Source organism: Haliotis rubra, unplaced genomic scaffold (assembly GCF_003918875.1).
Source record: "Haliotis rubra isolate DU_JTF1 unplaced genomic scaffold, ASM391887v1 Scf78, whole genome shotgun sequence".
Lineage (NCBI taxonomy): Eukaryota > Metazoa > Mollusca > Gastropoda > Lepetellida > Haliotidae > Haliotis > Haliotis rubra.
Window position 1 is genome coordinate 1,756,087 of NW_025767501.1, and position 26,016 is coordinate 1,782,102.

The 26,016-nt window shown below is 42.2% G+C and overlaps 1 protein-coding gene across 2 annotated transcripts in view; it reads left to right on the forward strand.

Annotated features, from left to right (window-relative positions):
• Positions 1-6,605: 6,605 nt before the first annotated feature.
• LOC124260880 (AT-rich interactive domain-containing protein 4A-like) overlaps positions 6,606-26,016 on the forward strand; it is a 44,347-nt gene continuing 24,936 nt past the window's right edge. For both annotated transcript variants that reach the window (XM_046695203.1, XM_046695204.1), the window contains exons 1-14: positions 6,606-6,758; positions 7,636-7,746; positions 7,987-8,052; positions 8,400-8,493; positions 8,604-8,683; positions 8,951-9,048; positions 14,482-14,730; positions 15,170-15,249; positions 15,552-15,658; positions 16,442-16,514; positions 16,683-16,777; positions 17,071-17,165; positions 19,115-19,283; positions 19,951-20,193. In XM_046695203.1, coding sequence (XP_046551159.1) covers positions 6,756-6,758; positions 7,636-7,746; positions 7,987-8,052; positions 8,400-8,493; positions 8,604-8,683; positions 8,951-9,048; positions 14,482-14,730; positions 15,170-15,249; positions 15,552-15,658; positions 16,442-16,514; positions 16,683-16,777; positions 17,071-17,165; positions 19,115-19,283; positions 19,951-20,193 — 1,563 coding nt within the window. In that variant the 5' untranslated portion in view covers positions 6,606-6,755. The remainder of the gene's footprint in view (positions 6,759-7,635; positions 7,747-7,986; positions 8,053-8,399; positions 8,494-8,603; positions 8,684-8,950; positions 9,049-14,481; positions 14,731-15,169; positions 15,250-15,551; positions 15,659-16,441; positions 16,515-16,682; positions 16,778-17,070; positions 17,166-19,114; positions 19,284-19,950; positions 20,194-26,016) is intronic.

Here is a 26,016-nt window from a genome sequence, read left to right on the forward strand (position 1 = left end):
TCACGAGCAATTAGGGCATTTTCAAGGCTAAAACAAATTTAGGTCCTTTTAAGGGTAAATTGTCTAAATTTAAAGCTTTTAAAGCCTGTGCAACCCCTGCTTGATGGCAAACATGTTTTGTTTGATTGTTTCTTTTAAATTAACTATTGTCATGAAATAAAGTGTTCATCTACTCACTCAGTACAAAGGTTATGTCTTTACTTTGGGGCTGCTTCTAAATTATGTTCAGAATGTTGTTTTGCTAGAAGTCAATACAAAAATGTGTCATCATTCACCAGCGATGTTGATATCTGTTGGACATTTTGCATTCTTGGTCAAAGTTAATTCTGATATTTATTGATAACTGATCAATATTTAGTTAAATGATTATCAATCTCTATGATCCATATTGATAGCCATCTATACTGAACCCATCAAAAACAAATACAACAGAAAAGGTAAATCATCACATCTATTTCACATATCCACTGACAAAGTCCATTTCTCTTGTCTGTTACTCATGAAGCGATACGGTGTTGGGTTATTGGGCCAGTGTAACCTGTACAAAAGCTCACCCCTTTCAACAAAATACTTGTTCTTAACCTCAAAATCTAGCTCATCTACAGTCACATGCAGTATATCAACATTAAACATAATCAGCACACAAACAAATTACAAGCAGGGATTGATTTAGATGTATAACACATGCATTATTATTAAAAAATGCAAAGTAATATTTCTGTTAACATACACTGAAAGCAGAAAAAGTTTCTAATTGCTTCTGAAAAACCTTAACTTGTCACACAATGCGCCCTGAACATAACACCTCTAACCCTTATGTACCACACTACATCACTAACCTGTATGTTATGTCTAACTTGTCATGCTGTTTGGGGTCTGATGTCACCAAACTCTGTACACTTCTGGTCACATGTACCTATAACAGTCTACAAGTACAACAATACATAATTATTCTTTGACACTGACAGATATCACCTGGTTTTTTTAATTTTGACAAATTTATGGTACCAGGATGCAATCTGGTTCTGCCTGGGGCAATTAGGTTATGTTAAGTAAGGACACACGTTTCTGGTTGGGAGTCAGTGACGTTGTTTCAGGATAGGTGTGCTATGCTCATGCTGTCTGGTACGGGTAACGACTCTGGCTGTTTTAGTCTGGACTCTTTGTACATGTGTCATGGCTCCAGATCCTGACAGGAGACAGTTGCAGTAATCTAGATAGGAAGTGACATATCCATGCACAAGAGTTTTGGTGGTATCAACATCCAGGTATCGTCTGATTTTTCTGATGGTACAAAGTTTGAAGTTTGTGGTCCTGATGATTGTCTTTAGGATCTGGGTCTTGCTAGACATACACCTGTCCATTTGGACACCCAGGTTCCTGACAGACGTGGAAGGTGCTACGGAAGACCATCCAACTGAGAGTGTGTGGCTTTCAATTTTGTTGAGTTGGTGGGAGGTCCCGATCATCATGAATTCAGTTTTGTCACTACTGAGTTTAAGGAAGTTTGATGACATCCAATTCTGAACTTTGCAAACACATTCTTCTAGCTGTGAAATTCCTTTCCTGACATTACGAGGTTTAATGCCAATGTAGTGATCAGCAAAGCTATGGAATTGGAGTGAGTACTGGCATATAATGCCACCTAGAGGTTTAGTGTACTTTGAGAAGAGGATGGGTCCAAGAACCAACCCCCTGTGGAACCCCACACTTCAACTCCTTGCTGTCTGATGTGACACCATCAACTTGGCTGACTGACTGAGTTTGGTTTTATGCCGCTTTTAGCAATATTCCAGCAACATCACGGCAGGGGACACCAGAAATGGGCTTCACACTCGTGACGAGCCAACGCTTTAACCACTAGGCTACCCCACTGCCCCGAATGAAGTTGGCCGGACATGGACCTCTCATCAAGATATGACTCAAGCCATGCCAGAGCTGTTCCTGTAATCCCCAACGTGTACCAGAGACATGATGTCAGGATGCTGTGGTCTACTAAGTCAAAAGCCGCCGAGAGATCAAGTAGCACAAGAAGAAGACGGTAAATAGAGTGAAGAATGTCGTGGCCTCGAAGCAGCACTGTTTCCGTTGAGTGCGTTTTCCTGTATGCAGGCTGGAAAGGTTCTGACAGTTCATGGTCAGATATATGCCTACTTAGTTGAGCAAGGACCACTTCCTCCATTACTTTCGAGAAAAGGGCAGGTTGAGACCGGCCTAGAATTCCTTAAGTCCAAATGATCCAAGGATGCCTTTTTAAGTAACAGTGTAACAAGTGCTTGCTTGAAGCAATGTGGCACTGTCCCTGAGTCCAGGGAGCAGTTGATGACTGAACACACTACTGCCACTGACGGCATGCAATGATGTACGACGTTGGAACTGGGTCAAGAGAGCAGGATTTACAAGGTGCCATCCGAACTATGCTGGTCACATCCAGTTCACTGACAGGAATGAACTTCTTAAGGGTGGTACCACTGAACTCTGCGTCATCTGAACAGACTGACTGACTGAGTTTGGTTTTACGCCGCTTTTAGCAATATTCCAGCAATATCACGGCGGGGGACACCAGAAATGGGCTTCACTCATTGTGCCCATATGGGGATTCGAACCCGGGTCTTCGGCGTGACGAGCCAACGCTTTAACCACTAGACTACCCCATCGCCCCTCATCTGAACAGAGGGGTCTTGACTAGACTGTTGGTATGAAATGTATTCCACAATTTTCCACCCCTTGTCCGAGAAGAAATCAACCAAGCAATTAGCGTGCAGTTTGGAATCTGATGGACACCTTCCAGAACTGGCTTCCTTGACTTCTGTTAACTTCTTCACGATCGAGAATAGTTGTTGGTGTTGTGTCTGTTCCCGCTGATGCTATCCTTTATGTGGGAAATTTTGGATTTCTCGATGAGTACATTATTACGAGCATATAGGAAGATTTGTCTGTGGACCACAAGTTTGGTATTCCTCTAGGTCTTCTCAGTTCGTCATCGTTCATGCTTTACTTTCAGTATGTCCTTGTTAATCCAGTCTGATTTAGGCCACATGATGATATTAGCAGTTCATACAGGAGCATTACCTTCACATGATAATGTTACACAATTGGTTTACTCTTCAGATTCCTTCTCACATCACTGTGGAATTTGTCAACATTAATAACGCGCGTCTTTCTGTACGCGATTGATTTCTGTACATTATGCCTTTAGTGCTGAGTGCCAGGCAACACTAAATACCATCTTCTGGTATGAATAAACAAATGACCTTCCACTTTCCAAACAGATGCTCCAGCATTATGCCAAGGAAGTTGTCTCATTCATAACAGAAATTATGCATCAACATTTGAGAAGTGAATGAATATTTTCTACACATTTCTTGAAAGAAATCAAGTACAGCATACCTTTGCACAATACAACAGTAGCTTTTTGGAAAACATCTCATTAAACCGACTGAGTGAGTATGGTTTTACGCCTCTTTTAGCAATATGCCAGCAATATCACCGGTGGTAACACCAGAAATGTGGGGAATAAAATCCGGGTCTTTGGCGTGACGAGCGAACACTTTAACCACAAAACTACCCCACCACCCTTTTGCAATCGAGAAGTCTGCCAGCATGACTGTACTTATTTGTATTGAATTTGAATATCTTCTAGTCAAAACTGCCTACACAAATGTCATACATCTCAAACACGTTCTGCTAAAGACCACCTACATCAATGGACATATTCCAAAATATCTTTTGGTTAAGACTGATAATAGAACATTACAGTACATATCACCAAATACCTGATCAACATTGTCTACACAACACTGTTGTACATCTCTCCAAATAGTGGCAGACAAACTGCAGATAGTTTCACATAGTATTAGTAATGTGCCATACTCACTTTACCATGGAATCATGCAGGGTTTGGCCACTCTGTGTCTGAAACACTACAAGCTGTGATTAAAACTCTTGAACATACTAAAACGTGGTAAAATTAATGGTGCATTTAAGAAAATAATGTAAAATTAACCCTGGAAGCTATGTTTACTATAGGCATTCATCCGGGGTAGAATAGGTCTTCAGCAACCCATGTGCTTGCCATAAAAAGGCGACTATCTTGTCGTAAGAGGCGACTAACGGGATCGGGTGGTCAGTTTCGCTGACTTGGTTGACACATGTCATCGGTTCCCAATTGTGCAGATCGATGCTCATGCTGTTGATCACTGGATTGTCTGGTCCAGACTCGATTATTTACAGACCGCCGCCATATAGCTGGAATATTGCTGAGTGCGGCGTAAAACTAAACTCACTCACTATAGGCATTCAGAGGTATACTATCTGACTTCAAAAGAAAATTACTACCCTCTCCTTAGCAAGTTATGATGCAGGTCCCATATTGTAAGGCTGAAGGGGTCGTCGTCAGCACAGGTACTACAGATATCTACCATAAACAAATTCAAAACACAGAAAGGTACCCGGTACGCTAAACAGGGGACAAGTCCATAATTCGCAACCCCAACCCCAAACCGAAACTGTATGTAGTTCAGCTTTAGTAAGACTACCGTTGACAATTAGCTCTTATTCTTCTCTGTTTCTTATATGGCACAAGAAGGCAGGGAGTAGATATAAAGGTATTTAGACAACTCAGAGGCCCCAACTGTGCAGCAAATATTACTACAAAATCCAAATTTTAACAACAATTTACCCAATTAATTTTAACTTAGTTTACACTGTAATAAGTAATGTTTATAGCTTTGTAGGGGTGTACTATAGTTTACTGACCAATTTGAGCAAATGAACAATGTTAATGACTGCCAACAATCCTTAGCATTGATCTCTGCATTTTGTTGTGTATGGTCTTCCTTCAAAACAAAGTAATATCCACTTGTTCTAAGAAAACTGTAATCATTAGTGGCCGTGTGAACTGAACAAATAATAATTTTGTTAGTTGATTTAGTGACATATACGTTGCTTTCCTTAAATAGTAACAGAAGAGTGTTTGTTTTCATTTGGGTACAGGTTACAAGGCTTTACAGAGTTTTAGCCAACGCAATGCTTGGTTCATCTTTGCTGAAAGACAAGTGCCTCTGGCGTCACATAATTCCACCATCCAGTATGGTTGAGGGGGTCGTTCGGCATGGGTACTACAGATATGTACCCCAGTAACGTACCCTAGGACGATTCCATTCTGCATTGTGCTGTTTTCTTCATACTGTCGTACTGTCATATTAGATACATTTGATTGCGTTATATAAGAGCATACACAGTAACGAATATCTTGCGGTGCACAATGTACACCACTCGCAATCAGCTTAACGGGAATAACTACATACGGTTCGGTATTGGGTTGTGGAATATGTGGTTTAGGGTACCAGGTACATTTCTGTAGTTTGACTTAAGGGTACATGTCTGTATACAGAAACGTACCTGGGGTACATATCTGTAGTACCTGTGCCGACGACCCCTTCAGCTCCAGTATGGCTGAAGGGGTCGTTGTCAGCACGGGTACTACAGACATGTACCCCTGGTACGTTTCTATATACAGAAACGCACCCTGGCCATAATGAGAATACAGAAACGTACCCTAGGACGATTCCGTTCCCATTGTGTCGTATTCTTGATCGGAACTGTCATACTGTTGTATTAGATACATTTGATTGCATTATGTAAGTAATGAGAATACACAGTAACGGATATTTCGCGATGCAGATGAATACCACACGGAATCAGTTGAACGGGAACAACTACATGCGGTTTTGGATTGCGGAATATGGACTCGTCCTCCTTTTGGGGTACCGGGTCTGTTTCTGTATTTTGACTTTGTTTAGGGTACATATCTGTAAACTGAAACGTACCTGGGGTACATACCTGTAGTACCTGTACTGACAACGACCCTTTCTGCTCCAGTACGTATTTACCCACAGTACAACTTATGACCTTTTGATATATGAAGAGAATGTGCACCATGATGACCATTGGTTGCTGTGTCTTCACTACCATGACAATGTTGTTGCAACAATGCAACAGTACATAACAACTGTTTCGCCATCAACCTTGAAAAATATGGCTATGTTCAGGCTTCAATTTCACACCCACACAATAAGTAAAAAATCAATAGAGATCTTCTATACATACTAGACTTCTACATATAGACCCACTAGAACAACATATCATCTTCAGTCTTATTGATGTATACAATTATATAATAGACAACATTCGTTTCTGTTCTCTCATACGCGGTGTCAGCTGGAGAAAATCACGTGGGCTCCCGGCACATGGTGCAAAGCGCCACCTGTCAACATGACCTCGAGGTCACACAGTGCCCGGATGGAAATTGGCATTCTCAACCCACACGTACTATATTATAATACAAAATACTACACTTACATATATCTAGCGTGTGTTTTTAGCATTGTTTGTCATACTTTAAACCCTCTCCTTTGAATATCCGTGGTTATTCCAGTGTCAAACTCCTGATTTAAGACGCAATGGATAAAATAACCACTAACTGTCTACTTCCTCAAAACACCAAAGGCTGCCATTTTCATATCGACTGCGCAGGCGCAACGCGCAATCTCGAGACACATTCCGCATTCACGGACCGGTTAACCAATCACCATCGAGGACTTTCCATGACAAGTTGTTGTTCTCATCGTGGTTCTCTGTTGACCGTCCCGAACTTGTTGATCAAATAATTCATGTTTTCAACGATCATCACCTGAGATTTATCCAAAAATTGTCTCCGATTGCTGTATAGTTTCATCGGTGACAATCTGACAATGGTACGTAGTGTGATAATTTTGCATTTCATTCTCTAACGAACGCCTCGAATCTCCTGATCATGTTTTGGAGTCATTCAATCCAGTATCAGTGTGATTTCGCTGAATGTGTTTCTAATTCCAACAATACGGAATTGTACAAACCTACAAAATAACTAACGGGTGTTTCGAAGTGTATTAGGTATCAGTTTTATCTGGTCTTATTCTGAGTAGCTGTTATTGGGAGACTTGAAATCAGATTGACAAGCCGCTAGGTCATTTTTTCTGACGTTAAATGCAACATAAGCAATGACATCTAAACATGATCTGAGGTTGATGAAGGTGATGTAGTGTCCCAATTTGCTCTTTTCGTATTCCGCACAACATTTAAGAAGTTCATTTATCACCTTCGAATACGTTTCTTTATCCATACGCATTTGTCAAGCAACACTTTCAGAATATTGATTTGGCTAAAAGCCAGCTGTTTTCGACTCGTGTTGGAATGGCAGCCATCATGACGCATCCAAACATGGCCTCACTTATTTTGACAGCTCTCCCGTACCCGAATGTAGTATATGTCATATCTATCTTTTAATCCTAACGCAGCAACATATTATTTGTTGACCTTTATAAGCATGTGAAGTAGAGAAATCATAGACATCATGTACGGTGATTGAAAGCTGAAGGATGAGGTTTTCATCACAATATGAAGAAGATGGTTCCTGTCCCCTTATTTTGTGTTTTACAGACAGTGGTGCAGTAAGCTTATTAGTACAATGGCACCTGCTTTTTAAACCTAAGCATCAACAGCCGCATTAAATTAGATTATTGTCATTTTTGCTTTATTCTTTGGCTTTTTAAACACACAAGATGCCATACAGGAAATTGTTTTTTCTTTCAGGCGGGGAATGAACCCCCCTACCTCCCTGTTGGGACAGATGTCAGTGCAAAATATCGAGGTGCTTTCTGTGAAGCCAAAGTGAAGAAAATAGTTCGTACAGTGAAATGCAAGGTAAACTTAATAGACCTTAGTAAATGTGTATTGTACTGCATCTGAAATATGTGTTTCTGATAAAGTGTCACCAAGATGAAAGGAGAATGTGGGGAGAAACTGGCCTAATGTCTCTGCTGTTGTAATTTGAAGAGGGTTTATGTAAATCTATTTGTATGTAGCAAATGAGAGGTATTGGTAATTTCCATCATGTTTACTAATTCGAGAATGTATTAATGTTCAACCTCTGTCTCTGTGCAGGTGATACTGAAAGAGACCCAGACATCGGTGCTTGTCACGGATGACAATGTCAAAGGCACCCTAAAGGTATGGAACTCATTTAATGATGCATACTGCATACCTTGAACGGTCTTTCCTCCATCCAGCTTTTGAGATTTAATATGCCAACATGATAGACTAGGAATATTGCTGACAGTAGCATCAAGTGGCAATCGTTCACTTGGTCATAGCTCATACTTACCCCTCAAGTTAGACAAGCATCCATGATGAGTATGGTTGCATTGTGTTTCATGATACTGACAGCAACTGTTATATTTCCCCAAAACCAGGAGAACATGCTTTCCTTTCATCATATCTGTTAAAGTGAATTAAGATGTTCTTATACCCTTTTCATGTTTGAATTGACTTTCTCACTAGTAATTTTTCCTTTACAGGTTGGAGTGGTTGTAGAGATTAAACACCCAGAAACCAGCCAGGTGATGGAGGGTGTTATCAGTAAGCTGATGGACCAGAGCATGTACACAGTGGGTAAGTAAAGCTTTCCTTTGCTGGTCATTTGTCAGAATTACTTAAATATGTAGTGTTGGTTTGAAGAGCTTAACTAAAACTTGTACCTATATTCAAACCTTGAATTTCAGTGTTTGATGATGGCGATGAAAAGACATTGAGAAGAACACAGTTGTGTTTGAAAGGGGAGAAACACTTCATTGAGAGCGAGGTGAGTTAAGTACAATTTTAAGGATGTTTAGGTTATGGAGAGAAAAGTCAGACACATATAAGTGTTTATGATTCAGCTGACATACATTTGCCTGTTCATCTATTCTTCAGTCTGTTAATTAAAAGAAAAAGTGTGTGCTTTTGTAGGAGTGGCATGACACAAAACCAGTAGATATTTTGGTGGTATGTCAATTCTATAACCATGGCATTAAGCTCCCTGAATCTCCTGATCCTCTATATTTTGTAACACTAATGATGCACATTTCAGACCTTGGACAACCTACCACTCTCACATCCTGAACACTTCGGTACTCCAGTGCTCCAGACAAAGAGCAGGAAGAGGACAGTTAAGATGGGGTCACCAGGGTAAGCTCAACAGAACAAATACTATTTCTTTTTTACATGTCATAATTGCAAAGAACGCCAAGAGCAGATATGAAGAGCGGCACTGATGTTAACCCTTTGGATGTGTCCTTGGTATGAATCTCACAAGAATTACCCAGCTCTAACTATGATAAAGTGTGGGGTTATTACAATTAGGCCCACTGAAGTGGATTCACATAGGTAGTAAATGCCTATAGTCGGCAACTTTATGCATTTATACCAATTATGATTACACACTGTGGTGCTTCAGAAACACTTTTCTGTGTGTTTTTCTCTCCACTCACTCATTATTCCATCAAACAATTGACATGTTTCTACTCTCCTTGCAGTGTTCAGAAGGAAAAGGTGTAACCTCTGAGCACATTGGGTTGTATGGTTTTCACCACAGATCCAGTTTCCAGCAAGAGTAGTTTCTCACATGCACATTAAACAGCATACCATACTCAGTGATATGCTTCATTTCTTGTCGGGCAGCGGGATGGCGGAGTGGCTAAAGCGTTCACTCATCATGCTGATGACCCGGGTTCGATTCCCCACATGGGCACAATGTGTGAAGCCCTTTTCTGGTGTCCCCTGCCGTGAAGTTGCTTACATATTGCTAAAAGTGGCGTAAAACTAAACACTCACTCGCTCTTGTTGTGTCACTATAAATTTTTATATGTTTTGAAGTAATGAAGTAATGTAGATAATGAAATCAATAAATCAAAAATATGGCTGGTATGTTGGCTTTGTAATGTCTGCAACATGAAATCCCAAGTGTCTGTTGATTACCAATGAGATTTATTTATATAATGCTGTTTTGATAACAAAGAGATGGTACTGACATTAATCATCTTGAAATGAAAATATTTACACACTGACAGTAACTTCAAAATTCAAAGAACTTTTAGTGAACAATAAAAAAATTTTTATCCTGACTCATGTTATAATTGCTTATCTCCCTTCCCTTTCAACGGTTACATGGAAACTTAAATCCATTTGTTCCCAAGAACAGTCAAATTCACTCACCCATGTGGAGCCCACTTTCCTGCCAAAAGTCAGCCAACGTGACTCGAGCCATGTTGCCATCCCAAGTGGATGGTTGGGCGGCTTTCAGGGTCCCTTTACGGCTGATATCCTTTTATCTTTATGGCCAAACTTTCAAATTAAGGCTGTGAATTGTATATTAAGACCTACTATTATCATAAATGATGTATTTATTTACATAAATTACGCTAATTTCTGAGATTTTTCACTCCATTTTTACATGGTGGCATGTAAACAATTCAGGCTACACATTTCAGCGGCTGATCACACCCTGTGTGTTCTTGCGTGAACACTTCATGTTCTTTGCTATCACATTGCATATATTGTGCACATTTATCAGAATTTGCATTTAATAAATATTTGTTATCCTGTTTACGCAAGACTATGGGCAGAATAAGGCGTGACAGCAGGGTCTCCACTGAAAAGGGCGTTTCCCAGTCATCTGAATGTGATGTGTCTCCTCTATTATGCTCCGGGAATGTTAGTATTCCCTTGTCTGCTAATTCCTTAGAGTCTCCCTTCAGGGTTACTTCCATCTCTGCCGCTCTTGCGGAGACAGCAACACAGTCCCTCCCTAAGAAAAAGTCGAAGTCATTGTTGTCGAGATCATTGTCGTCACGGTCTTCCCGCTCTATGAGATCTTCGAAGTCAACAAAGCCTGCTGCCGAAGTACATTCGTTCGTGAACGATCTGAAGCCCGCTGATGAAACAAACGATTCATCTTACTCACAGCCACCGGTTCTCGGACCTCAAGTTATTGTGTGGGCTACGCAGCATACAACTACAACCAGCTCTACAGGGTTCGCAAACCCACGCAGAATAGTCATGCGGCAGCTGCAGCGTCAGCCAGGCAGTCTACACTACACAGTGCCTCTACTGTTCCAGCAGGGTTCGCCAACCCCTACGCCAGCAGCCAGCCTGCTTCTATGCAGTCTAGAGTTCACGAATGCTTCCACGCAGCCGGCCAATCAACATCAGTGCCGGCAGTCAAGCAGCAGAGCTTTAGTCAACCTGTGTTTGCGAACTCTACCCCATCTCCAACATGGTTGTCTTAGCAAATCGTCTACTACTACTTCACAGCAGTTAACAGTTGCTTCTGCGCAGACCCATCAACCAGCAGGACCTCGTAGACAATATCACCAGGAAGGTTGTCATGGCGATGTAGCAGCATTTGTCTACGGAACTACAGCGTCCCCTCAATCACTCTACACCAGCCACATCCTGCGGAGACTCCATCCAGGATGAAGCCCCGGCATCGGACAACACTCTACAGGAGGATCCGGACCCTTCCATCTACAGTGGAAGCCCTCTAAACTGGCAGCCCTCTAATCCGGTTTATGATCATTTCCACACCCTCGAATCCGGAGTCAGTCTATTCCGCGTTTCGCACAACAAAGAACCAGCATCTAAACTGGCATCCAGTATCTCGGCTCCCCTGTTGATTGGCTGAACGTGTATTAACAACACAGTGGACATCAGCATTAAGCTCCCGCCTCCCGGCTTTGATTGATGGATATGCGCCTAGGGAAGATGTCTTTAACTGCAATGAGGCTGACTTGTTTTTCTATGCTGTACTGGATGTTATCTTTTTTGATGAATAAAGAATATGGTGACTATCAACACGTTGTTCAGTCGTATTTTACAGCACACGGAAGATCATTCTCAGGTTGAAAAAGGAAAAGTTCTCTAAACCGGCACGCCCTCTATACTGGCTATTTTTCTGGTCCCAACGAATGCCGGTTTAGGGGGCTTCCACTGTATAATGATGCTGAGGTATTAGAATGGATCGGTGACAGCCTGCTGATATCATCACCAACCCTGACTCAACTCGGCAGTGACCTACTGCATCACTAATAACGACATCGACATCTTGACGTTTCCCCCGATGAAGCCGATTTCGCAGGTCCTGACAACCTAAAGGCGACTTTCATGAAGGCTACAAAGTCTCAAGGTCAGCACACCCCTTCGTTCAATGCCAGGTCCCACTACACAACATGGAACTATTTTTCAAGGCATCGGCGATAGGAAAAGGCTACACACTACTCAACGACTCCAAGTCACGCAGCTATAAGGTCTAAGACAAGAAATTGGCACAACTAAACACAAATGCTAGAAGGGCATTCTTCAGTCTCAGAAGATCCCGCGCCTTCAATGAAGCAATGATCAATGCTTTGCAGATTGAGATGTTCCTGTCAGCTCTTGTCACTCAGAGGAAAGAGCACCTCCGATCCACCTGCAGTGAAGCATTCCAGCTGCTGACCGAAGACCTCATAGATCTGTTTGTGACACGCTTCAATCACCAGATTGCCGGTACCAGATCCTCAAGCCTGGGCTCCCATATCATGGGAGGGACTGAACACATACGCGTTCCCGCTGTCAATCCTGTTATCACAAGTTCTACACAAGATCAACCAGACCAAAGTCCCACTACTGATTTTGGTCGCGCCTTACTGGCCAGCGAGAACCTGGTTTCCAGACCTAATACAGCTCTTGGGAGAACCAACGCTGCATCTACCAGATTGGCCGAATCTACTGAATCACCCTCACACAAGGCAGCCTCATGGCAATCCACGAGGGCTCCAGCTACACACATGGAACATGTTACGCACTGCCTGAAAAGAAGAGGATACTCAACCAGAGCAGCCAAGGCAGTTACACAGGCCTTAAGACAATCAACTCAAAACCTCTACGATGATAAGTGGAAGAGTTTTGACCAGTTTGCTGCGTGCAAGGGTTTGTCGGCCATAGTTTTTCTGAGTACCTATGTCACCTGAGAGCTTGTAGACACCTGAAGGTATCTACACTCTCGATGTACTTGGTGGCGATAAGCTCCATACTCTCCATGGATACAGGAGTCAAGCTCACCAAAGTGCCTTACTGAGGTCATTCAAGCTTGAAGACCAGCAGCAGAAGTAGCTCCAGTCTGGGACTTCAACATAGTGCTGCAACATCTTACCAGCGATGACTACAACCCGCCACTGAGACATACTACTTTTGAGCTGTTAACTCAGAAGATGTTGTTCCTCCTCGTCCTAGCTACAGCTGCTCGGATGTCAGAGATACACACCCTTGACTACAGACGTACCAGATTCGACTCCAGAGAACATGCTGCAGTCCACCTGGGACTTCATAGTGAAGAATCAGCTACCTGGTCAACCAGATAGACAATTCCCAGCATTATTTACAATCCTCGGACCACACGATACACAAGACCTGTCCCTGTTTCCGAACAACTATCTTGTTTTGGATCAGAGCTGTCATCCTATGAGCTTACAGAGCAGCAGGGCTGGATCCTCCCAGAGCCTCCAACCCACACGAGGTATTAGCCTCGACACTCACCCTACACTGGAATTGCTCTTTATTGTCAATTCTCGAAGGCTGCTTTTGGAAGTCGGACACAGTCAACCATTATCTTTCCATATATAACCATGTATCTGGTATCCATCTGTTCGGGCCCCTTGTAGTAGCGCAACAACACACTGTTCCAGCCAGACGATGAGAAATTCACCCTTATCACATTGACTTGTTGACGCCAGGCAACTGTTCCATTGCCACCGGAGTCCATGTTCCCCTGTCTTACTTGATAAATCAGCGTATGAGTGATCTAGACTCAGTTTCGGTAGTAGTCCTTACCTTAACATATGGGTCACGATTCAGTTTCAGTAACATATGGATCGTTCTAGATAACTAGACATCGAGGTGTACTAGTTTATCTAAAATCTACGAAATCTATACGATTTACTTCTTCTATTGATTTAAGAGAAGTTGGTCCCCCAATTATCATCAGGATGTTTTGACCGTGGTAGAAATAGCTGTAAGAAGAGTTCCCAAGGGGTACATGATCAGATGCAATGTTGATCTAACAATCTAACCGGTTGGTGGCTGACCCACCACCTAATTCTGTTGGATTCGGTAAGCAATGTGTAATTTTTATGATAAAATTGATATTTTATACTTATCCTGACTCATGATCTGAAGGGCCCTCCTAACTGTTCCCTCTCAGTACTATGGGCTTCACTGTAGGCTCTCAGGAGAGAGTGATGAGAGCATGACTGTTCTTTGGAACAAAGGGATTCTAGTTTCCACATAACCGTTGAAAGGGAAGGGAGATAAGCACTTGCAGCATGAGTCAGGATAAGTATAAAGTATTAATTTTATCATAAAAATTACATTTTCAACATAGAGAGTATTGACTTTGTTGATCTCGAAATATACTCAGTATCATTGATGGAGCACACAGATAAGAGATAAAACTTCCAAGAGTGCTGTTCAGGTTTATCACGAATGAATAATTTCATGCGGACATTTACTGTTAATGATGTTAAAGGTAAAAGATGTTTGTTACTTTCAACTTGCCATTTCGTATATGGTAGTTCATTTGGGCTTCAGATTCAACACCCTATATCTTGCCCAAGAGGACACTGAGTCGGATGAAAGTAGTTCTGAGGACAGTTCCCCCAAAAGAGCTTCCTACAGAGGTCGTCAGCAGGAGCTGGTTGGCAAGGTGATGGTCATTGAGGCAGGAGACAAACGTAAAGGAGGTCCCAACCCTGTTCTAGTCGTACTTCCTGATGCTGCCTCGATTGATCTCAAGACTAAGGATCACGTTCTAGTGAAGTCTTTCAAAGATGGGAAATTGTAAGCATGAACTTGAGGTTCTCTTTATCTCTAATATCCAGGGGACATTACATAGAACGGGCTGAAGACTTTTCACAAATTTGAAGAATAGAATGTTGATGCAGTTATTAATTAATTCAGTGTGGCATCCTGCTTAAGACATTAGAATTTAGTGTAATTCCCATGCCACTTCACTTGCTGTCATTGTGAACACTAGACATGAAAAAGTTCTAATTTTATCTTGGTAGAATGGAGATACCTCTGCTGTTTTAAGTACAGCTGAAGCTCAGTGAAACGTTTACCAGTTTCTAGATACAGCTGACTGAATAGGTGACATTGCTATTAAACCATATGTTTTGTTTGTTGTTATCTCCCTTAATGTTAAATACTTTGTATGATCTTGTGGAAGACACTACAAATACTGTTGTTTTTAATATATATTTTTTTTGTCGTTATTCAGCATATCTGTATTGAAGAAAGAATTAAAGGATTTCACACGTGAAATTGCCATCAAGAATGAGGACAAAAATCTCAAAACTGGTGAGTTTTATATTCTATGTAATTTATCAATGGGAATTATGAGGTCATTTGAGGCTTGATGTACAGACTGAGCAAACTAAGGACTGAGTGTGTACAATGTACTGCCTGGCTAATGCTGTCATGGCTCTGTCAGTTTGGATCATGTCTCATGGAGACCTTGCTCCAGTAGGACTTTGAACAAACAGCCGTGTGATATCGCTGACACAGGTGACTGCCGTATTTGGACAATGCTCTTACTGTGTTTAGATATCTGCTTTATTGCTCTGCTTGGACAATGTTCTAATACTATTATTGTTGTACAGCTTTAGAGAAAGCACTGCTGTATTTTGACAATCATGAGCTACCTGGTCCATGGAAGAGAGACGAATTGCTGGGTTCTGATGAGGAAGAAGACAGTGGTGATGATGATGTAAGTGTTTTCACAATTTTCTGACATATGAGGCCCAGAGTGTATATAGTAAACTTGAAACAGTGGAACTCATCATGAAGTAAAAACATCTCCTTCAGGAAATAACCTTTTTCAGTTTATTGTTTAACCAGATCATAACCTCGTGAGGCACTGATACTCATATCATGGCTGGGCAGAAGGTCTCACAATACATCCCAAACCATTGCTCCCCATAGTGTACTTAGTAAATGATATATTGTGAACACAGTGGGTCTTGTGATGAGAGATACAAATCTCTTTCAGATTAATGTTAGATTGTTACTAAATGTTACTAATTACTTAGTTTACTTGTACCTTTGTCATTCAGTTTCCATAGACCCGTGAAGATCCGGGGTAGAATAGTTCTTCAGCAACCCATGTGCTTGCCATAAAAAGGCGACTATCTTGTCGTAAGAGGCGACTAACGGGATCGGGTGGTCAGTTTCGCTGACTTGGTTGACACATGTCATCGGTTCCCAATTGCGCAGATTGATGCTCATGCTGTTGATCACTGGATTGTCTGGTCCAGACTCGATTATTTACAGACCGCCGCCATATAGCTGGAACATTGCTGAGTGCGGCGTAAAACTAAACTCACTCACTCAGTTTCCATATGATTGGTTTGACAAATGTGACAGTGGTCATTGTCCTTTAATCTCCCACAGTATGGCACTAGAATACTGTTTACAGTAGCAGTGAACCAACATTGTTCAGTCAATAACTTGGACTTGTTTGTTCATTGACACTATTTTATTCCTATTTCAGTCCTCTGATGATGAGCCTAGTGAAGAGAAGGATCGATTTGTAGCCCAGCTGTATAAGTTTATGGATGATAGAGGTTAGTTTTATGGTTTTGTTCCATAACAGACAAATTGCTACAAAGTTACTCCATGTGGGTGTTACTGGAGTTTGTTCTATATTTGCCTGTACAAATATGATAGTTGTTTGAGTTGGTTAAGTGTAGATGGGTATGTCCTTGTTTTATCTGCTTGACTCTTTTTTTCAGGAACTCCTATCAACAAAGGGCCCAGTATTGGAACACGCGACCTCAATCTATACAAGTTGTTCAGGGTTGTACAGAACCTAGGTGGTTATAACAGGGTAGGTTTTGTTGGCGGAAGTTGTCATTTGGTGTGAAGAAAATCAGACAACAATATGTCCTGTTTTACTTTTCAAACATGTCAAGTGTGTTAGTTGTTAGTGTGTAGTGTTGATTAGATGGTGTCAGTCTTGCTATTTAGTGTAGTGTGTGGTCCATTACCTTGTGATTAACACAAATCTGCATTAGATGGAATATGAACATTATCTATTTACAGGTCTTGTTTACAAATTTGCAAGATTTTAGATTATAAATAGTGTTTCAAACTGTGGAAATAATTAATTATTCTATTTAGGTAACAAACCAGATGAAGTGGAGACTGGTTTACTCAAAAATGGGCCTACCACAATCAAACACTGCTTCACATCAAATCAAGAATGCCTATAAGAAGTGAGTACTGTTTTCTGTTTGATTTTTTCATCAATGAATCAGCCAAGATGGGAATTTGTCAGAAATGATAATGTGTTTAATGAGCATGGTTGTAGATATCTTTTAGAAGTAGTCCAACCATATCAGATAAAGGGGCCCCAGATATGGGCCTTGTACATGGCTACCACGTGAGGTACACCTGAACCTTCCATTGGTGGCAATCTAACCTCTATACTACCACACCTGTGTAGTTGGTGGCTGACTGCATGGGAGAACAAACAACATGCTCACACAGAAAGCAGTAAGAAGTTGCTTGTGGCAGCATTGGTACCCTGAAAGCAATAAGAAGTTGTTTGTGGTAGCATTGGTATCCTGAAAGCAATAAGAAGTTGTTTGTGGCAGCATTGGTACCCTGAAAGCAATAAGAAGTTGTTTGTGGCAGCATTGGTACCCTGAAAGCAATAAGAAGTTGTTTGTGGCAGCATTGGTATCCTGAAAGCAGTAAGAAGTTGTTTGTGGCAGCATTGGTACCCTGAAAGCAATAAGAAGTTGTTTGTGGCAGCATTGGTACCCTGAAAGCAGAAGTTGTTTGTGGTAGCATTGGTAACCTGAAAGCAATAAGAAGTTGTTTGTGGCAGCATTGGTACCCTGAAAGCAATAAGAAGTTGTTTGTGGCAGCATTGGTATCCTGAAAGCAATAAGAAGTTGTTTGTGGCAGCATTGGTATCCTGAAAGCAGTAAGAAGTTGTTTGTGGTAGCATTGGTATCCTGAAAGCATTGGTACCCTGAAAGAAGTTGTTTGTGGCAGCATTGGTACCCTGAAAGCAATAAGAAGTTGTTTGTGGCAGCATTGGTATCCTGAAAGCAATAAGAAGTTGTTTGTGGCAGCATTGGTACCCTGAAGCATTGCATTGGTACCCTGAAAGCAGAAGTTGTTTGTGGCAGCATTGGTACCCTGAAAGCAGAAGTTGTTTGTGGCAGCATTGGTACCCTGAAAGCAGAAGTTGTTTGTGGCAGCATTGGTATCCCTGAAAGCAATTGTTGTGTGTGGCAGCATTGGTACCCTGAAAGCAATAAGTTGTTTGTGGCAGCATTGGTACCCTGAAAGCAATAAGTTGTTTGTGGCAGCATTGGTAGCCCTGAAAGCAATAAGAAGTTGTTTGTGGCAGCATTGGTACCCTGAAAGCAGAAGTTGTTTGTGGCAGCATTGGTACCCTGAAAGCAATAAGAAGTTGTTTGTGGCAGCATTGGTATCCTGAAAGCAATAAGAAGTTGTTTGTGGCAGCATTGGTACCCTGAAAGCAGAAGTTGTTTGTGGCAGCATTGGTACCCTGAAAGCAATAAGAAGTTGTTTGTGGCAGCATTGGTACCCTGAAAGCAATAAGAAGTTGTTTGTGGCAGCATTGGTACCCTGAAAGCAGTAAGAAGATGTTTGTGGCAGCATTGGTACCCTGAAAGCAATAAGAAGTTGTTTGTGGCAGCATTGGTACCCTGAAAGCAATAAAAAGTTGTTTGTGGCAGCATTGGTATCCTGAAAGCAATAAGAAGTTGTTTGTGGCAGCATTGGTACCCTGAAAGCAATAAGAAGTTTGTGGAAGTTGTTTGTGGCAGCATTGGTATCCTGAAAGCAATAAGAAGTTTGTGGAAGTTGTTTGTGGCAGCATTGGTATCCTGAAAGCAATAAGAAGTTTATGGAAGTTGTTTGTGGCAGCATTGGTACCCTGAAAGCAATAAGAAGTTGTTTGTGGCAGCATTGGTACCCTGAAAGCAATAAGAAGTTGTTTGTGGCAGCATTGGTATCCTGAAAGCAATAAGAAGTTGTTTGTGGCAGCATTGGTATCCTGAAAGCAATAAGAGGTTTTTGTGGCAGCATTTGGATCCAGCTCAAATATGCCAGTGGTAGTACGTTTTGCTGTTAGTCTTATGATGTGTACAACAGTTCAGCCTCACTATCCCATGTTATGTTACAGGTTCCTCCATGCATTTGAAGACTTCTATCGTAAGCTTGGCAGTACCATGGGGACCATCAGCCGACCTGGTCGCAGTCGTCACAGTTCAGGAAGAAGCATTCTCGCCTTCAGGGGGAGAGAGAAAGAGTCTAAGTCCCCCAAACCTGTCAAATCCAAAGAAAGTGATAAGGTGAGCTTTAAGAAACCAAGACTTATATCTCAACAACATATGAAATAATTAACTCCCTAAACAAACAAGCCCACTTCTGCAAGCCCTGCTGAAGGTTACTCGTCCTTATACAAATATAAGAAGAAAAGGAAGAGCCCATGATAATTTCTACCAGCCTTTTCCTTACAGGCAAGCATTCATTTCCAATTGTGTGTGAAACTAAATCACTTCTCTTCTAAATTTGATTTGGTGTGATCACATTTTTAGATGATATAGCTCACTTGAACAAAGTTTGTACCAAATTAGTACTCCTGTTGTACAATGTTGAAAATAGAGTGCAAGATGGTTATGTAATGTTAAGAGCACTCTTTTCCATGTTTTTTGTGCCCAAACCAACATGGATCTTTTTAAAGAAATTATCGTTTCCTTTGAAGGATACAAAATTTGCTGGCTTAAGCCAGTGGACAGAAACCAAGATTTACTGAAATTCTTTCAGTGTATGAATCACAGCTAACAATATATGTTATCAGATCAAATCTGAAAATGATGAGAAAAAGGCCTGTTTTGGGTGCAAACTTGAACTGAAGCATTGACAATTAACAGAACGTTGAGTATGAGTTAGGTTGTTGACCATAATATGTAACTTTGTTAAGTTTAAATAAATACTAATGCTGTAAACTAAATTCAGGAGGACAGTGACAAGGGCAGGTCCAAGTCCGATGAGAGTCAGTCTGAAGATGGGAAGGATATGGAGGAGGATGCTGGCTCTAAAGATGAGGTGTCAACCAAGAAGGAGGAGTTAGACGTGGAACCAGTGCGCAAAGAGCGAACAACTCCACGTAGGATGCTGCGGGATGATCTCAAGGAGGCCAAGGAGAAGGAGAAAGAAAAGAAGGAAGAAGCCAGGAGGAAGAAGGAGGAGAAAGAAGAGGTCAGTTGAAAAATTTCATTTGTCCAGTTTTTTGTTTTTGAAATTTATGAGTGTCAATTACAGTTTTGCCTTCAAGTGTTTATTCCATATGAAGGTCACTGGTACATATACGATTTACTTTGGATTAACATTCTAAGTTTAACCTCTTTTGACACTTCTTATTTGAACAATACAAGTATTTACACACAAGTCTTATAACATTTTCGTTTTTTTATTATCATGAGCATTTTATTTTTGTACATAATTGAGTTGTTACAGTAACCATAGATTAGATAACATGATCTTATATCATGATATGAAGAGCAAATTAACACAAAATGGTAATTTTTCCTTATCCTGACTCATGAATTTTTGCTTATCTCCCTTTCCTCTTCGAATGGTAGTGGAACACTTGAATCCCTTGGAAGTTCCCGAAGCGGACGCATAAATACACTCACCCACGAGTTACCTCCCTTTGCCCTTTCCCCAGCGAACCAGTCATGTGACGTGCCTTACTTGTCACTCTCTCCCTTTTCGCCCAAGCGGATGGTTGGGCGAGCACTGGAGTCCCGTATACGGCATTATATCCTTTTATATTTAGGTCCTATTCTTCAAAATTACGATGTATATGGATTTGACTATAACTACTTAAAAAAGAATAATTTAATTACATTTGAGTTGTGTTTTCATTGTTATGTAACTTTGTTTACATTTTATGAAATCTTGCATTGTTTGCAGGCACAGGTTATCCGTGGCTGATCCTCAACCCCAATGTCCTTCATGCATAAATCCATGTTCCTTCAGCTTGCGCTGTACTTTTTATATTGATTTATCAATTTAATCAATATTGTCTTATAATTATAGACGTGCCATGGATCGGGTGAGAAAGTCATCTCAAGTCACGATTGATAAAACTGCAGATCAGCCTTCAAATCGTATGTTGCTTGCTACGACCGATGTTCATAATACTGGTGTTATGTTTAGTACGTTACAGGGGCAGTCTGCTGGTAAGGGGACCAGGAAGAGATCGTCTACATCTCAGTCGACTCAGTCTCAGACTAAGAAAAAGACGTCATCCTCTTCTACAACGCAGAAGAAGTCAGCTGTTACCAGATCGGAGGGCAAATCTATGCGTGCTAGGTCATCTACGCACCAGAAGTCCTTCAACGAAGAGATTGTACCTCCTCACAAACTAGACGTTTTTGACGAACCCCCATTACTTCTACCTGAAGTAACTATGAGATCAGCGACTCTGTAGACCTCTACTACTACGAGATCGTCCCCTACTACAGTCAAGGCAGGAAAGCTGTTGACGTACTACCTCTTACTTCTCAGAGTGAAGGTGAGGCACATAACTCATCAGCATTTGCGAACACTTCATCTACACCGCAGCAGCGTCAACCTATGCAGAACTTCGACCCAGGGGAATTTATGACACAATTCACCAACCAGATGATGGCCATGATGGAACGTAGATTCCAGGGGGAATCGAAGGCTAGGAAAAGCCTCTCATCTACCGACACCGTGCGCAAACCCCCAGGCCTTCTATCAGATCTACACCTCAAGGCTACGTTCACGAACATACACTTTCGCGAAGGGCTTCGTAGTCGGACAACTCTATCATCTTGGAGGATAGAAGAGATGACGCACAATCCACGTTCGCAACCCTCAGCCTTCGCGAACATCGAAGGATCCTGCTCCTACACCTAGCCGCTCTAGGTCGAGATCTCTTATCTCACACAGATGTTCGCGAAGCTACTCACCTCAAGCCAGACGTTCGCGAAGGGATAGCTCACCTCACAGAGGTTTGCGAAGAGATGTATCCACAGATAGAGGTTCGCGGACAGAACACTCTCAAGATAGACGTTCACATAGGAAGAATCCTCAGATACAGGTTCGCGAAGGCAGGATGAGGGTTCGCGAAGGGAAACAGGTTCGCAGATGGATGAATCGTCGAGACATAGCTCTCATAATCAGGAGACTTCAGACTTGCAAACAGATTTCGTCTTCCCAGACTCAGAAGTTACAGCATGGATTGCTAACGGGTTGAACTTGGAGTCTCCTTCTAAGATAAAGATGAAGTCTACACTTATATGATGCTCAACGATGACTTCGACTCCGTCACAATCCCTCCGATTGAACCTATATCCAAGGTACCTTCTAACCTATGCACAGCTTTGAGAAAGCTACAGACATCTACAAGGTTCGAGAACTCTCAGATCTACAGGCAGATAACAGCAACGTTGACATCTACAGGGTTCGCGAACCCTAGGGTTAACAAACCCTTACATCAACAGGCAGGATGTTGACGTCAACTCTATTACCATGCGGCTGATTAAACGAAGCAATGATGGAAACGGATGAGGTCTTATACCGGGTAGCAGATGGCCTGCGGATATTGTCGTTCACTCACTCACTCCAACCCAACAGAGACTGGAGAACCTTAAGGCTACCTATGGAAAGGGCTTAAGGTTAACATCGCCTACAAGTATACTTGAACGGACGTACAGATGATTGTATTAACACTCGTCACTCAGCGTGGGGATTAGGAATTATATCCTATCAACTAGATCCATACAGACATACGTCTCGACAGCCACCTTCGTCATGCTCGGAATAAGTGATTCATATCACTAAACAAGATTTACACTGGGAGCAACCCTTAGTCAGGAGACTTATATGAGCGGCGTAGGATTACGCGCGCTTTTACTCACAGATTTTATGGAGGCCAACTGGCTACAACACTGGTGACGTCATGCTTGAAGCTGATTGGTCCACGTCAGACAACGCCTCCCACTGACAGAGCAGGCCCCAGCATGTTTCTCATAGTAAACAAACCCGTGGTACGGGGGAATACTTCATCGGCAGCCTTGGAAACAGTATACAACTACGGCCTGTTATCATCATGGAAATCTAATAGATGTCTAGCCTTGACAGCAGGATAAACGATGTTTATTTTGGAAGTTGTCGCTGATAGAAGTCGGTATGAGTACCTGTCCCCTGCGATACTACACGGGAGCCAGCCTTGCTATAAATAGACAACTCTCGATGTCAACACAGATCGCCTGCGTATATAAGGGGAAGAATGATGTATCATCACTGCAATCAGAGGTTAGCACTTCCAATGAAATGTCCTATCGTTTGGAATATCGTAGGCTCTATGATTATTCATACGAATAACCAAGCCTATCGGCACCTATTTACAACGTCGAGATCTACGCAGTGCCGGTTATCTGGAGGACGGCATGCAGGTTCTTCAAAGTGCCAATCAACTCAGAGAGCGGATGAACTTCACAATTAAGTTGCTCATGCAACTAGGATGGCTAGTGAACCTGATGGAAATTGGAGTTAGAATCAATCAAAATTTTCAATTGCTGGGAATAAGAATTATCACAATACAGGATTGAATTGTGATCCCAGAAGATCATTGGGTCAAGATATAAGCCATGATTCAACAAGCAGTCATCTCTCCGTTAACACTACGAACATGGCAAGTGCTACTCGGCCTGCTAACCTCGGCGCAGGACTTGACGCGCACAGGAAGGTTATAACTAAGACCGCTGCAACGGTTCCTGATAAAACATCTAGACCCTATCTTGCTGCCGGAAAACTTCAAGAGGTATCTACTGTGGTGGACACACAGGTCGAACGTTTGCGAAGGGACCTATTTACAAGAGCTGGCCTTCGACACACACCTACGCAGATGCCTCGATGCAAGGATGGGGTGTGCATCTCAACGATCAAGTGGCGTCGGGAAAGTGGTCCAAAACAGAACAACAGCTTCACATCAATCTGCTAGAGATGAAAGCAGTGATCAACGCCTTAGAACTATGGTCGAGCTTGCTGAAGAACAAGATGCTGATGATCCACACGGACAACTCTACAGTGGCGTTCTCCATAAACCAGCAAGGATCCACAAGGTCGCCAAGCCTGTTGCAGCTCACATTCCAGTTGTTCCAGATCACGCAGGAAGCAAAAGTCTGGATAAAGGTGTGTCACATACCCGGCTCCAAGAACTGGCAGACACTCTCTCAAGACCACTACACCCGTCACCTACGGAATGGATGCTCCATCCAGAAGCGTTTCGGAACATAAGGGAGATAGGATCCCCTTGCATAGACCTGTTTACCACGAGGTTCAACAAACAACTACAGACGTTTGTCTCACCAGTTCCAGATCCTCAAGCCTGGGCAACAGATGCACGGAGCATGTCGTGGGAAGGATTAAACGGCTACGCTTTTCCACCCCCGATACTACTGCCAAAAGTACTGTTCAAGATCAAACAGACTCAGACGCTACAACTGACTTTGGTCACGCCCTATTGGCCAGCAAGAGCATGGTTCCCAGACCTAATAGAAGATCTTGGAAACCCAGTAATCAAGTTACCAGATTGGCTGAACCTGCTAATACATCTGCACACAAAGCAAGTCCACGGAAACCCAACAGTGTTCCAGTTACATGTGTGGACCATATCAAAACGTGCTTGAAGAAAAGAGGATACTCCGCCAGGGCAGCCAAAGCAGTAACGCTAGCGTTACGCAGATCGACTTGCAACCTATACGACGACAAATGGCTTAGGTTTGAGACTTATGCAAGGCGGAAAGGCTTCACACTGATGATAGCCACTCATCCTCAAGTGGTGGAATATCTGTGTCATCTTAGACAGACCAGACATCTGAAGGGTTCAACACTATCTACATACCTCGCTGCAATCAGTACAGTGATTACTATGAAAACAGGCATCAAGTTGACAAAAGTACCAGAATTACTTGCTCTGCTGGAGGACCAGCAAAAGAAATTCAGAGCTCCAGCCTGGGATCTAAATGTAATTCTGCGTCATCTTACCAGCGATCTCTACGAACCACTAGATCAGATTACAATCGAGCTGCTAACACAGAAGAAGCTGTTCCTGCTAGCGTTAGCCACTGCAGCTCGCATATCGGAAATACATGCGCTGGACTATGGTCGAACCACATTCGACAGAGGGCAACATAATGCAGTTCATCTAGGACTCAGATGGGACTTTATTGCCAAGAACCAGCTACCTGGTCAACCAGACAGACAGTTCCACGTACCAGCGCTGTCTACAGTCCTCGGTCCACAAGATATAGAGGTCTTATCCTTGTGCCCAGTCAGAGCCCTGAAGATATATCTTCAAAAGACTGAGATGAGGAGACGAAAATTCAAGTGCCTTCATCCCATTATCAACAGAGACTTCTCAAGAACGACCATATTGTTCTGGATGAGAGCCGTTATATTGAGAGCCTATAAAGCAGCAGGACTAGAACCTAGAGCTTCCAACCCACACGAAGTCAGAGCACTGGCCTCAACACTAGCTCTGCACGGAAATTGCTCTATACCGACAATTATGGAGGGCTGCTTTTGGAAGTCGGACACAGTGTTTGCCAGCCACTACCTCCGAGACATAGCCACTGAAGATGTCTCAGGCATTCACCAATTTGGGCCTCTCGTTATAGCACAGCAACTAACGGTTCCTCAAAGGTGCTGAGTTGGAAAATCTCACCCTTTATCATGCTGACTTTTTGATAACTTTTACTAAGGAAAAGTATTAGTTTGAAAGTCCATGCGCACAGCCTAAGACAGGCTAGCATGAGTGATTAAAGATCCTGTACGGGTAAAGATCTTACCTGTACGTGAAGGGGTCGCAACTCATTTATGATAAAGATCTTATAATCTATGGGTTGTTATAGATAACTAGTGAAAAGAAGATACTAGTATATCTTAAGCCACATAAATCTACAAGATTCACTTGTCTGAGAGAGAAGTAAGACACCCCACCCCCGAGTTACAACGGAAGTTGGAAGAATAGGATCTAGGAAATGC